At 44.7% G+C, this 15,128-nt stretch overlaps 1 protein-coding gene across 3 annotated transcripts in view; it reads left to right on the forward strand.

Annotated features, from left to right (window-relative positions):
- The window catches only part of cntfr (ciliary neurotrophic factor receptor), a 538,142-nt gene that overhangs the window by 427,117 nt on the left and 95,897 nt on the right, over window positions 1-15,128 (forward strand). For all 3 annotated transcript variants that reach the window (XM_036936729.2, XM_090191542.1, XM_090191543.1), the window contains exon 6: window positions 10,695-10,858. In XM_036936729.2, coding sequence (XP_036792624.2) covers window positions 10,695-10,858 — 164 coding nt within the window. The remainder of the gene's footprint in view (window positions 1-10,694; window positions 10,859-15,128) is intronic.

Consider the following 15,128-nt stretch of genomic DNA (forward strand, 5'->3'; position numbering starts at 1 on the left):
TTTGTATAGCCTGTCTGGTTCAGGAAAAAAGCTCCCTTCCAACACGCAACGTCATTTTTTAAAATTATATAAGTTGCCTATATTCTTTGACAAAACACTTCAACCTACTTTTGTAACCCAACTTTAGGTATTTGTAAACGTTAATAAGCGATCAAATTGATCACTGGGCGATCTGTATTCAATAGCAGCTACTCAAGAAAACGATGTCCTTTGTCTCTCTTCCAAAATCGATTGCTGTATGCTGGACGAAATGAAGGATCTATTTGTCATTACACAAAGGATTTTTGTCAATGAAAATGACGTTTTTGGCGACATCGTGTGGAAGTTGTAGGAACTGCAAGCTCCCTGCTATATATTTTTGCTTACAATAAACAATTCAGAGACTGGCGGATTAATACTTTTCTGTGGTTTTTGTGACCAGGTTTTTCTTGGGATTTCGCTTGCTGTTCACGTTCTGTTATAGTCACAGACATTATTTAACCAGTTTTAGAAACTTCAGAGTGTTTTCTATCCACACCTACTAATCATATGCATATACTATATTCCTGGCATGAGTAGCAGGACGCTGAAATGTTGCGCGATTTTTAACAGAATGTTCGAAAAAGTAGGGGGTAGACTGAAGAGGATTTAAAGAACATAAATGATTAAAGAAAAGTGTGATAAATAAAAGCAGATACAAATTTCATTTAAGGATAAGAAAACTGACAACTGTACGATATACATTTCAAAATAGTTATTTCTAAATAGATTTTTGATGTACCCATTCCATGTCAGATGGTTTAGGAATTGATACGCAAAACAACACCGGATTCAAAACTTCAAATGTTTCAGTTTATATTACTATACAAAATTCTTGCAACCAATAGAATGTTATATATATGGGGGATACAATCTTCCCAGCTCTGCAGATTCTGCTGTGAGGATCCAATAGAATGTTATATATATATGGGGGATAGAATCTTCCCAGCTCTGCAGATTCTGCTGTGAGGATCCAATAGAATGTTATATATATGGGGGATACAATCTTCCCAGCTCTGCAGATTCTGCTCTGAGGAGGCAGAGTCATTAGATCATTTATTTTGGTTTTGTCCATATGTTGCTCGTTTTTGGTCACAGGACCAGGAATGGCTGATGAATTGCAAAATTTGCCTAGAACTAACTGACTATGAAAAGCCATAGCCAATCAATCAATAATATAATAATTATTTTAACAAAAAAATATATTTTTAATTTACTATCTGTAGAATCTATGAGAATAGAAATGTTCAATACTTTTTGTGAAGCATATCAGCACAGTTGAAAAATATATGGCAAATAGAAATTCAAAATGGATGATGTTGAGAGATAGATGGGAGGGGTCGAATGGAGCTGAAGGTTGGGACTAATAACAAGATAACCAATGTAAAACATACGAGGTCTGTAAAATGTATATAGGGTCAGAAATGTTGTGAAATAACACAGTTACAAATATAAATCAAACTGGATGGACATCAGAAATAGAGGAAGGACTCAAAACAAACAAAATGTAACTATTGTTTACTCCAATTGGGGGAAGGGTAGTAGGGTTTGGAGGAATAATAAAGGTATATTCTATAAAAAGTATGTATATCTACATAGGTGTGTGTATGTATATACAGTGCCTTGCGAAAGTATTCGGCCCCTTTGAACTTTGCGACCTTTTGCCACATTTCAGGCTTCAAACATAAAGATATAAAACTGTATTTTTTTGTGAAGAATCAACAACAAGTGGGACACAATCATGAAGTGGAACGACATTTATTGGATATTTCAAACTTTTTTAACAAATCAAAAACTGAAAAATTGGGTGTGCAAAATTATTCAGCCACTTTACTTTCAGTGCAGCAAACTCTCTCCAGAAGTTCAGTGAGGATCTCTGAATGATCCAATGTTGACCTAAATGACTAATGATGATAAATACAATCCACCTGTGTGTAATCAAGTCTCCGTATAAATGCACCTGCACTGTGATAGTCTCAGAGGTCCGTTAAAAGCGCAGAGAGCATCATGAAGAACAAGGAACACACCAGGCAGGTCCGAGATACTGTTGTGAAGAAGTTTAAAGCCGGATTTGGATACAAAAAGATTTCCCAAGCTTTAAACATCCCAAGGAGCACTGTGCAAGCGATAATATTGAAATGGAAGGAGTATCAGACCACTGCAAAGCTACCAAGACCTGGCCGTCCCTCTAAACTTTCAGCTCATACAAGGAGAAGACTGATCAGAGATGCAGCCAAGAGGCCCATGATCACTCTGGATGAACTGCAGAGATCTACAGCTGAGGTGGGAGACTCTGTCCATAGGACAACAATCAGTCAGTCGTATATTGCACAAATCTGGCCTTTATGGAAGAGTGGCAAGAAGAAAGCCATTTCTTAAAGATATCCATAAAAAGTGTCGGTCAAAGTTTGCCACAAGCCACCTGGGAGACACACCAAAAATGTGGAAGAAGGTGCTCTGGACAGATGAAACCAAAATTGAACTTTTTGGCAACAATGCAAAACGTTATGTTTGGCGTAAAAGCAACACAGCTCATCACCCTGAACACACCATCCCCACTGTCAAACATGGTGGTGGCAGCATCATGGTTTGGGCCTGCTTTTCTTCAGCAGGGACAGGGAAGATGGTTAAAATTGAGGGTAAGATGGATGGAGCCAAATACAGGACCATTCTGGAAGAACCTGATGGAGTCTGCAAAAGACCTGAGAATGGGATGGAGATTTGTCTTCCAACAAGACAAAGATCAAAAACATAAAGCAAAATCTACAATGGAATGGTTCAAAAATAAACATATTGTAACGACGTTCGTCTGTAGGAGGAGAAGCGGACCAAAAAGCAGCGTGGTGGTTATTCATGTTCTTTAATGGAAAACTGAACAATACATGAAATAACTCAAATCTACAAAACAACAAACGGAACGTGAAAACCTATACAGCCTATCCTGTGACAACAAACACAGTGACAGGAACAATCACCCACAAACACACAGTGAAATCCAGGCTACCTAAGTATGATTCTCAATCAGAGACAACTAATGACACCTGCCTCTGATTGAGAACCATACTAGGCCGAAACATAGAAATGCCCCAAAACATAGAAAAACAAACATAGACTGCCCACCCAACTCACGCCCTGACCATACTAACTAAATACAAAACAACGGAAATAGAGGTCAGAACGTGACAGTACCCCCCCCCCCCCAAAGGTGCGGACTCCGGCCGCAAAACCTTGACCTATAGGGGAGGGTCTGGGTGGGCGTCTGTCCGCGGTGGCGGCTCTGGCGCGGGACGCGGACCCCACTTCACCATTGTCTTAGTCCGCCTCCGTGGCTTACTCACCATGGCCACCCCTCTCAATGACCCCACTGGACAGAGGGGCTGCTCGGGACAGAGGGGCAGCTCGGGACAGAGGTGAAGCAGCTGCTCGGGACAACTGCTCGGGACAGAGGGACAACTGCTCGGGACAGAGGGGCGATAGCAGCTCGGGACAGAGGGGCGATAGCAGCTCGGGACAGAGGGGCGATAGCTGCTCGGGACAGAGGGGCGGCAGCTGCTCGGGACAGAGGGGCGGCAGCTGCTCGGGACAGAGGGGCGGCAGCTGCTCGGGACAGAGGGTCGGCAGCTGCTCGGGCGGCCCCTGGCTGACTGGCGGCACTGAAGACCCCTGGCTGACTGGCGGCACTGGAGACCCCTGGCTGACTGGCGGCACTGGAGACCCCTGGCTGACTGGCGGCACTGGCGGCCCCTGGCTGACTGGCGGCGCTGGGCAGACGGGCGGCACTGGCGGCGCTGGGCAGACGGGCGGCACTGGCGGCGCTGGAGAGGAGGAAGGCTCTGGAAGCGCCGGACTGACGGGCGGCACTGGCGGCGCTGGGCAGACGGACGGCACTGGCGGCGCTGGGCAGAAGGGAGGCTCAGATGGCGCTGGGCAGACGGGAAGCTCAGATGGCGCTGGGCAGAGTAGCTCTCGTAGCGCCGAACAGGCGGGAGACTCCGGCAGCGCCGGAGAAGAGGAAGGCCCTGGTAGCGCCGGAGAGGCGGGAGACTCCGACAGCGCCGGAGAGGAGGAAGGCTCCGGCAGCGCCGGAGAGGCGGGAGGCTCCGGCAGCGGCGCCGGACAGGCGGGAGGCTCCGGCAGCGGCGCCGGACAGGCGGGAGGCTCCGGCAGCGGCGCCGGACAGGCGGGAGGCTCCGGCAGCGGCGCCGGACAGGCGGGAGGCTCCGGCAGCGGCGCCGGACAGGCGGGAGGCTCCGGCAGCGCTGGAGAGGAGGAAGCCCCTGTAAGGATGGGCCGGAGAGACAGCCTGGTACGGGGGGCTGCCACCGGAGGGCTGGTGCGTGGAGGTGGTGACGGATAGACCGGGCCGTGCAGGCGCACTGGAGCTCTTGAGCACAGGGCTGGCACCAACCGCCCTGGCTGGATCTTCACCCTAGCCCGGCAGATGTAGGGAGCTGGGATGTAGCGCACCGGGCTAAGCACGCGTACTGGGGACACCGTGCGAACAACTGCATAACACGGTGCCTGACCAGCACCACGCCCGCCACAGTTAGCACTGCTAGGAGCACTGTAGTGCTGAGATGGCACAGGACGTGCAAGGCTAGGGAGATGCACAGGAGGCCTGGTGCGTGAGGCTGGCACAGTCTTCACCAGACCCCTCGCACGCACCTCAGGATGAGTATGGAGAGCTGACCCCGGTGCCATTAAATCCCTGACACGCTCCGTCGGGCGAATGTCGTGCCTCATGCACCAAACCAGCAATTCCCTCATATCTCTCTCCTCCAATTTCCCCATTAACTCCTTCACAGTCTCTGCTTCGCTCACCTCAAACACCAGCTCTGGTTCTGAGCTCCTCCTTGGCTCCTCACGATAAACGGGGGGAGTTGGCTCAGGTCTGAATCCTGACTCTGCCACACTCCCCCTGTGCCTCCCCCCCAATAAATTTTTGGGGCTGACTCTCGGGCTTCCGTCCGCGCCGCCGTGCTTGCTTCGCCAACCTCATTCTCCTGTAACCTTCCGCGCACTGTTCCATCGAATCCCAGGCGGGCTCCGGCACTCTCCCTGGGTCGACCGCCCACCTGTCTATCTCCTCCAAAGTTGTGTAGTCCAGATTCTGCTCCCATGTCCCAAAATCCTGATCTCGCTGTTGCTGTTCCTGCTGCTGCTGCCTCTGTTCCTTCTCCTGCTGCTGTTGCTGTTGCTGTTGCTGTTGCCCGTTACCACGTCGCTTGGTCCTGTTGGGGTGGGTGATTCTGTAACGACGTTCGTCTGTAGGAGGAGAAGCGGACCAAAAAGCAGCGTGGTGGTTATTCATGTTCTTTAATGGAAAACTGAACAATACATGAAATAACTCAAATCTACAAAACAACAAACGGAACGTGAAAACCTATACAGCCTATCCTGTGACAACAAACACAGTGACAGGAACAATCACCCACAAACACACAGTGAAACCCAGGCTACCTAAGTATGATTCTCAATCAGAGACAACTAATGACACCTGCCTCTGATTGAGAACCATACTAGGCCGAAAACATAGAAATGCCCCAAAACATAGAAAAACAAACATAGACTGCCCACCCAACTCACGCCCTGACCATACTAACTAAATACAAAACAACGGAAATAGAGGTCAGAACGTGACACATATCCAGGTGTTAGAATGGCCAAGTCAAAGTCCAGACCTGAATCCAATCGAGAATCTGTGGAAAGAACTGAAAACTGCTGTTCACAAATGCTCTCAATCCAACCTCACTGAGCTCGAGCTGTTTTGCAAGGAGGAATGGGAAAAAATGTCAGTCTCTCGATGTGCAAAACTGATAGAGACATACCCCAAGCGACTTACAGCTGTAATCGCAGCAAAAGGTGGCGCTACAAAGTATTAACTTAAGGGGGCTGAATAATTTTGCACGCCCAATTTTTCAGTTTTTGATTCGTTAAAAAAGTTTGAAATATCCAATAAATGTCGTTCCACTTCATGATTGTGTCCCACTTGTTGTTGATTCTTCACAAAAAAATACAGTTTTATATCTTTATGTTTGAAGCCTGAAATGTGGCAAAAGGTCGCAAAGTTCAAGGGGGCCAAATACTTTCGCAAGGCACTGTATGTGTGTATGTATATTAATATAGGTGTGTGTATGTATATATGTGTGTATGTATATCTATATAGGTGTGTGTATGTATATATGTGTGTATGTATATCTATATAGGTGTGTGTATGTATATATGTGTGTATGTATATCTATATAGGTGTGTGTATGTATATATGTGTGTATGTATATCTATATAGGTGTGTGTATGTATATATGTGTGTATGTATATCTATATAGGTATGTGGATGTATATATATATATCTATATAGGTATGTGTATGTATATATGTATATCTATATAGGTATGCGTATGTATATATGTTTGTATGTATATCTACAGTGGGGAGAACAAGTATTTGATACACTGCTGATTTTGCAGGTTTTCCTACTTACAAAGCATGTAGAGGTCTATCTATAATTGTATCATAGGTACACTTCAACTTTGAGAGACGGAATCTAAAACAAAAATCCAGAAAATCACATTGTATGATTTTTAAGTAATTAATTTGGATTTTATTGCATGACATAAGTATTTGATACATCAGAAAAGCAGAACTTAATATTTGGTACAGAAATCTTTGTTTGCAATTACAGAGATCATACGTTTCCTGTAGTTCTTGACCAGGTTTGCACACACTGCAGCAGGGATTTTGGCCCACTCCTCCATACAGACCTTCTCCAGATCCTTCAGGTTTCGGGGCTGTCGCTGGGCAATACGGACTTTCAGCTCCCTCCACAGATGTTCTATTGGGTTCAGGTCTGGAGACTGGCTAGGCCACTCCAGGCCCTTAAGATGCTTCTTACGGATCCACTCCTTGGTTGCCCTGACTGTGTGTTTTGAGTCGTTGTCATGCTGGAAGACCCAGCCACGACCCATCTTCAATGCTCTTACTGAGGGAAGGAAGATATTGGCCAAGATCTCGCGATACATGGCCCCATCCATCCTCCCCTCAATACGGTTCAGTCGTCCTGTCCCCTTTGCAGAAAATAATCCCCAAAGAATGATGTTTCCACCTCCATGCTTCACGGTTGGGATGGTGTTCTTGGGGTTGTACTCATCCTTCTTCTTCCTCCAAACACGGTGAGTGGAGTTTAGACCAAAAAGCTCTATTTTTGTCTCATCAGACCACATGACCTTCTCCCATTCCTCCTCTGGATCATCCAGATGGTCATTGGCAAACTTCTGACAGGCCTGGACATGCGCTGGCTTGAGCAGGGGGACCTTGCGTGCTCTGCAGGATTTTAATCCATGACGGCATAGTGTGTTACTAATGGTTTTCTTTGAGACTGTGGTCCCAGCTCTCTTCAGGTCATTGACCAGGCCCTGCCGTGTAGTTCTGGGCTGATCCCTCACCTTCCTCATGATCATTGATGCCGCATGAGGTGAGATCTTGCATGGAGCCCCAGACTGAGGGTGATTGACCGTCATCTTGAACGTCTTCCATTTTCTAATAATTGCACCAACAGTTGTTGCCTTCTCACCAAGCTGCTTGCCTATTGTCCTGTAGCCCATCCCAGCCTTGTGCAGGTCTACAATTTTAACCCTGATGTCCTTACACAGCTCTCTGATCTTGGCCATTGTGGAGAGGTTGGAGTCTGTTTGATTGAGTGTGTGGACAGGTGTCTTTTATACAGGTAACGAGTTCAAACAGGTGCAGTTAATACAGGTGGAGAGCAGGAGGGCTTCTTAAAGAAAAACTAACAGGTCTGTGAGAGCCGGAATTCTTACTGGTTGTTAGGTGATCAAATAATTATGTCATGCAATAAAATGCTAATTAATTACTTTAAAATCATACAATGTGATTTTCTGGATTTACAGACATGCTTTGTAAGTAGGAAAACCTGCAAAATCGGCAGTGTATCAAATACTTGTTCTCCCCACTGTATATAGGTGTGTGTATGTAAACATGTGTTTATGTATATCTATATAGGTGTGTGTATTTATATATGTGTATATGTGTATATCTATATAGGCATGTGTATGTATATATGTGTATATGTATGCATATGTGTATGTACCTGTATGTATATGGATATATATATTTACCCCAAAAATATATGGGGGGGTTGGAAATGATGCAGACAATTACATTGATGGAAGCAACATTCTTTCCTCAATATTAAGCTGATCCACCCCTTAAAATATATATATATAAATATATATTTTTTACAGACTCTTACTAGAGCTGGCTGCTTGGTCAAAATGAGCAATTGGGGGAGAAGGGCATTGGTCAGGGAGGAGGCCAAGAACAAGATGGCCACTCTGACAGAGCTCCAGAGTTCCTCTGTGGAGATGGGAGAACCTTCCAGAAGGATAACCATCTCTGCATCACTCTACCAATCAGACCTTTATGGTAGTGTGGCCAGACGGAAGTCACTACTCAGTAAAAGGCACGACAGCCCTCTTGCAGTTTGCCAAAAGCCACCTAAAGAATCTCAGACCATGAGAAACAAGATTCTCTGGTCTGATGAAAGCAAGATTGAACTCTTTGGCCTGAATTTCAAGGGTCTCGTGTGGAGGAAACCTGGTACCAACTCTACGGTGATTCATGGTGGTGGCAGCATCTTGCTGTGGGGATGTTTTTCAGCGGCAGGGAAAGATGAACGGAGCAAAGTACAGAGAGATCGCTGATGAAAACCTGCTCCAGAGGTTCACCTTCCAACAGGACAATGACCTTAAGCACACAGTCAAGACAACGCAGGATTGGCTTCAGGACAAGCCTCTGAATGTTCTTGAGTGGCCCAGCCTCAGTGTAGAGTTGAACCTGATGGAACATATCTAGAGAGACCTGATAATAGCTGTGCCGCGATGGTCCCCTCCAACCTGACAGAGCTTGAGAGGATCTGCAGAGAAGAGTATGAGAAACTGCCCAAATAAAGGTGTGCCAAGCTTGTAGCGTCATGTCCAAGAAGACTTTATACTTTTAAAAAAATGCTTTAATAAAAATGAGGAGGGAATGAGAAGGGTAGGGGGGTGTGGAGGAAATGATAAGGGTAGGGGGGTGAGGAGGAAATGAGAAGGGTAGGGGGGTGAGGAGTCCATGAGAAGTGTAGGGGTGGTGCGGAAGGTATGAGAAGGGTAGGGGGGTGAGGAGGGAATGAAAAGGGTAGGGGGTGAGGAAAGTTCGAGTTGGGCAGCTTACACGCCTCTGTCCGCTATGGGTAAGTCTTTGTCCTGTCCTGTCCCAGCCCTGCCCCAGTGGTTGGAGCTAAACCACAGAGTAAACACACTGATCCCAAAATACCACAAAGACACCATACAGAGTAGAAACAGCATTGCATTCTCAAAACACTTCCCAGGCTCACACAAACACAGCATTCTACTTATCCCACTCTCTTTCCTGCAGAATTCACTCTGAGCTGCAGAATTCACTCTGAGCTATAGCTTTCACTCTGAGCTGTAACCTTCACTCTGAGCTATAGCTTTCATTCTGAGCTGTAGCCTTCACTCTGAGCTGTAGCTTTCACTCTGAGCCGTAGTCTTCACTCTGAGCTGTAGCCTTCACTCTAAGCAGTAGCCTTTACTATGAGCTGTAGTCTTCACTAAAAGCATTAGCTTTCACTCTGAGCTGTATCCTTCACTCTGAGCTATAGCTTTCACTCTGAGCTGTAGTCTTCACTCTGAGCTCTAGCCTTCACTCTGAGCTGTAGCCTTCACTCTATGCAGTAGCCTTTACTATGAGCTGTAGTCTTCACTAAAAGCATTAGCTTTCACTCTGAGCTGTAGCTTTCACTCTGAGCTGTAGCTTTCACTCTGAGCTGAAGGCTTCACTCTGAGCTGCAGCTTTCACTCTAAGCTGTAGCCTTCACTCTGAGCAATAGCCTTCACTCTGAGCTGTAGCTTTCACTATGAGCTGTAGCTTTCACTCTGAGCTGTAGCCTTCACTCTGAGCTGTAGCCTTCACTCTGACCTGTAGCCTTCACTCTGAGCTGAGAGGTCTTACCTGGCCCCCCGAGAACCATTCAGAGGTCTTACCCAGCCCTTGAGGATCTTCAGAAGTCCTACCCAGCCCCCAGAGGGCCTTCAGAGGTCATAACCAGCCCCCAGAGGGCCTTCAGAGGTGCTACCCAAGTCCTGAGGGCCTTCAGAGGTCATAACCAGCCCCCAGAGGGCCTTCAGAGGTCCTACCCAGCCCCCAGAGGGCCTTCACAGGTCCTACCCAGGTTTGAAATGGCCTTCAGAGATCCTACCCAGCCCCCAGAGGGCCTTCAGAATTTCTACCTAGGTCCCCCAATGGCCTTCAAAGGCCCTACCCAGGTCCCCCAGAGAGCCTTCAGAAGTCCTACCCAGCACCCAGGGGGCCTTCAGAGCTCTTACCCAGTCCAGAGGACCCGGGGCACCAATTGTTACCACTGCTCTTCATCCTCCATTTGGTCTTTCTCTATGTCTCACAACTGATGAAATTCCTGTTTGTCCTCTAACCATTAATCAATTTGTCCATGTGATGATCTGTATTCCACAATGTCTTTCTCTGTGCTGTGACTACATGCCCACTGTCCTGTACTGTGTCCCAAAACGGTCTCCAGCTTAGTCAATGTCCCTGTGTACTGTATTGTCTAATGTGTTGTCTCTCCTCTCTCCCTGCAGTGAAGCCAGACCCCCCTGAAAAGGTGGTGGCCACGCCCATCCCTAACAACGTTCGTCGTCTGGAGGTCACCTGGAATAGCCCTTCTACCTGGCCAGATGTAGAGAGCTTCCCCCTGAAGTACTTCCTACGATACAGACCCCTCATCAGGGACCAGTGGCAACACGTGAGTTATAGATACAAATGTAACACACACACACACTCAACACACACTCAAAAATGACTGGTAAATGATACAAGACCTGCTCAGTTAATCCCTACCATTGTGACAATGAGTTGTCATAATGCTGCATCAAATGTACATGATCCTAGGGCATTGGCAAACACAATGTAAGTAATTTAATTTATGTACCCTTAATTGCAATGAATTCATCTGTTTATCCTACAGCTATTGTAAGCAGTAATCTTGAGCCTATAAACCAGAGTTACACTGTTTGCACTGAGGCGGTGTGCAATAGTAGGAAGACCACTTTATGCAGCTCACCCTGCACTATCAGCTCCAATGTAAATAACATGAGTAAGTCTACATCTGATAAGCTTCCCAGTAAAGCATTAAAATAATCAAGCAACCCAGCAACCCAGCTAAAAATAGCCCATATTAACATATGCAGCCTAAGAAACAAGGTCCATGAAGTCAATAACTTGCTTGTAACAGATGTTTTTCATATTCTGACTATCTCTGAAACTCACTTAGATAATGTCTTTAACGATACAGTGGTAGCAATACATGGTTATAACTACAGAAAATACAAAAATGCCAATGGGGTCAGTGTTGCGGTCTATATTCAGAACCACATTCCTGTAAAGCTTAGAGACGATCTCTTGTGAAATACTGTTGAAGTAATATGGCTACAGGTTCATCTGCCTCACCTAAAGCCATTCTTGTGGGAAGCTGCTATAGACCACTAAGTGCTAACAGTCAGTATCTGGATAATGTTAAATACTGTTGAAGTAATATGGCTACAGGTTCATCTGCCTCACCTAAAGCCCATTCTGGTGGGAAGCTGCTATAGACAGTCAGTATCTGGATAATGTTAAATACTGTTGTAGTAATATGGCTACAGGTTCATCTGCTTCACCTAAAGCCATTCTGGTGGGAAGCTGCTATTGACCACCAAGTGCTAACAGTCAGTATCTGGATAATATGTGTGAAATGCTTGATAATGTACGTATGTGATATCAACAGAGAAGTGTCTTGTCTGGGGGATTTCAAATATTGACTGGCTCTCATCAAACTGCCCACTCAGGAAAAAGCTTCAAACTTTAACCAGTGCCTGCAACCTGGTTCAGGTTATCAGTCAACCTACCTGGGTAGTTACAAACAGCACAGGAATGAAATCAGCAACATGTATAGATCACATCTTTACTAATGCTGCAGATATTTGCTTTAAAGCAGTATCCAAATCTATAGGATTTAGTGATCAGAATACAGTAGGCATATTTAGGAAATCCAAAGTTCCAAAGGCTGGGCCTAATATTGTGTATAAGAGGTCGTACAATCCATTTCGTAGTCATTCATGTGTTGATGATGTAAATAATATTTGCTGGTCTGTGGTGTAATGAGGAGCAACCAGACGCTGCACTTGTCACATTTATGAAACAAGTTATTCCAGTCACTAGTAAACACGCACCCATTCAGAAAATGACTGTAAAAACTGTTAAATCCTCTTGGATTGATGAGGAATTGAAACATTGGTTGAGAGGGATGAGGCAAAAGGTATGGCAAATAGGTCTGGCAGCCCAACTGATTGGCAAACGTACTGCACATTAAGAAATCATGTGACTAAACGAAATAAAAATAAAAATAAACTACACTATGGAAGAAAGATAAATTATATAAAGAATGATAGTAAAAAGCTTTGGGGCACCTTAAATGACATTTTGGGCAAAAAAGCTAACTCGGCTCCTTCATTCATTCAATCCGATGGTGCATTCATCACAAAGCCCACTGATATTGCAAACTTCTCAAATTTATTTTTCATTGGCAAGTTAAGCAAACTTAGGGATGACTTGCCAGCAACAAGAGCTGACATTACTGTACACATCCAAGTGTATCGGACCAAATTATGAAAGACAAGAATTGTACTTTTGAATTCCGTAAAGTCAGTGTGGAAGAGGTAAACAAATTATTGTTGTCTATCAGCAACACACACTCAACACGTGAGTTATAGATACACAAGTAACACACACTCAACACGTGAGTTATAGATACACGTGTAACACACACTCAACACATGAGTTATAGATACACATGTAACACACACTTAACACGTGAGTTATAGATACACGTTATAGATGTTTGTTGCTTGTTGGACCACCACAAGTCTCCAGAACAGCTTCAATGCGCCTTGGCATAAATTCTACAGATTTCTGGAACTCTATTGGTGTGCTGTGACACCGCTCTTCCCTAAGAAATTCCATCATTTGGTGTTTTGTTGATGGTGGTGTAAAACACTGTCTCAGGCGTCGCTCCAGAATCTCCCATAAGTCTTCAATTTGGTTAGGATCTGGTGACTGAGAGCCATGGTAGCCAAAATAATGGGCAGTACAAGACCCTAAGCATGATGGATTGTTAATTGCACACCTGTGTGGAAGCACCTGCTTTCGATATACTTTGTTTTCCCCCATTTATTCAAGCTTTACCTTTATTTGGTCAGTTTGCTGCAGAATAAACCTTTATTTAGTCAGTTTGCTGTGGAATAAACCTTTATTTAGTCAGTTGGTGTGGAATAAACCTTTATTTAGTCAGTTTGCTGTGGAATGAACCTTTATTTAGTCAGTTAGTGTGGAATAACCCTTTATTTAGTCAGTTTGCTGTGGAATAAACCTTTATTTAGTCAGTTAGTGTGGAATAAACCTTTATTTAGTCAGTTAGTGTGGAATAAACCTTTATTTTGGCAGTTAGCTGCAGAATAAACCTTTATTTAGTCAGTTTGCTGTGGAATAAACCTTTATTTAGTCAGTTAGTGTGGAATAAACCTTTATTTAGTCAGTTTGCTGCAGAATAAACCTTTATTTAGTCAGTTTGCTGTGGAATAAACCTTTATTTAGTCAGTTAGTGTGGAATAAACCTTTATTTAGTCAGTTAGTGTGGAATAAACCTTTATTTAGTCAGTTTGCTGCAGAATAAACCTTTATTTCGTCAGTTAGTGTGGAATAAACCTTTATTTAGTCAGTTTGCTGTGGAATAAACCTTTATTTAGTCAGTTAGTGTGGAATAAACCTTTTTTTTTGTCAGTTAGCTGCTGAATAAACCTTTATTTAGTCAGTTTGCTGTGGAATAAACCTTTATTTAGTCAGTTAGCTGTGGCATGAAACTTTAGCAAAGATGATTAATGTACAGAATAGGTCATGTAACTGACTTCTGCGCTGAAGCCAGAGGTCAGATTCCCTACATCACTGGTTCGTTGTGTTTGCAGAATGTTAGGCTATGTATTGATTAAGCTAGCTATATTACAGAGGACAGGGCTAACATTTTTTCCAGGACAATATACTGTATTATTGATTCAAAAGGTAATGAAAAAGGTGATGAAATAGATGGTGAACTAGGTGATGAACAAGGTGGTGAACTAGGCGGTGAACTAGGTGGTGAACCAGGCGGTGAACTTGAAGATGAACTAGGAGATTAACAAGGAGGTGAACTAGGAGATGAACTAGGTGGTGAACTAGGAAATGAACTAGCTGATGAACTAGGAGGGGAACTAGGAGACAAACTAGATGATGAACTAGGTGGTGAACTAGGTCGTGAACTAGGTGGTGAATTAGGTGATGAACTAGGTGGTAAACGAGGAGGTGAACTAGGTGATGAACTAGGTGATGAACTAGGTGATGAACTAGGAGGTGAACTAGGTGATGAACTAGGCAGTGAACTAGGAGGTGAACAAGGCTTTGAACAAGGTGGTGTACCACGTGGTGAACTAGGTGGTGAACTAGGTGGTGAAGAAGGCGGTGAAGTAGGCGGTGGAGTAGTTGGTGACTAGGATGTGAACTAGGCGGTGAACTAGGAGGTGAACTAGGTGGTGATCTAGGTGATGAACTAGGCGGTGAACTAGGCGTTGTTTTGGTGATGAACTATTGAGGTGAACTAGGTGGTGAACTAGGTGGTGAACTAGGAGATGAACAAGGAGGTTTTCTAGGTGGTGATCTAGGTGGTGAACTAGATGATGAACTAGGCGGTGAACTCTGCGGTGTTTTGGTGAAGAACTAGGAGTTGAACTAGGTGATGAACTAGGAGGTGAACTAGATGACGAACTAGGAGGTGAACTAGGTGGTGAATTAAGAGTTGAACTAGGCAATGAACTAGGTGATGAACTTGGAGGTGAACTAGGAGGTGAACTAGGTGGTGAAGAAGGTGATGAACTAGGAGGTGAACTAGGTGATGAACTTGTTGTTGAACTAGGTGGTGAAAAGAATGTGAACTAGGTGATGAAATAGGA

Source organism: Oncorhynchus mykiss, chromosome 12 (genome assembly GCF_057628025.1).
Source record: "Oncorhynchus mykiss isolate SJ-2025 chromosome 12, ASM5762802v1, whole genome shotgun sequence".
In the NCBI taxonomy this organism is placed as follows: Eukaryota; Metazoa; Chordata; class Actinopteri; order Salmoniformes; family Salmonidae; genus Oncorhynchus; species Oncorhynchus mykiss.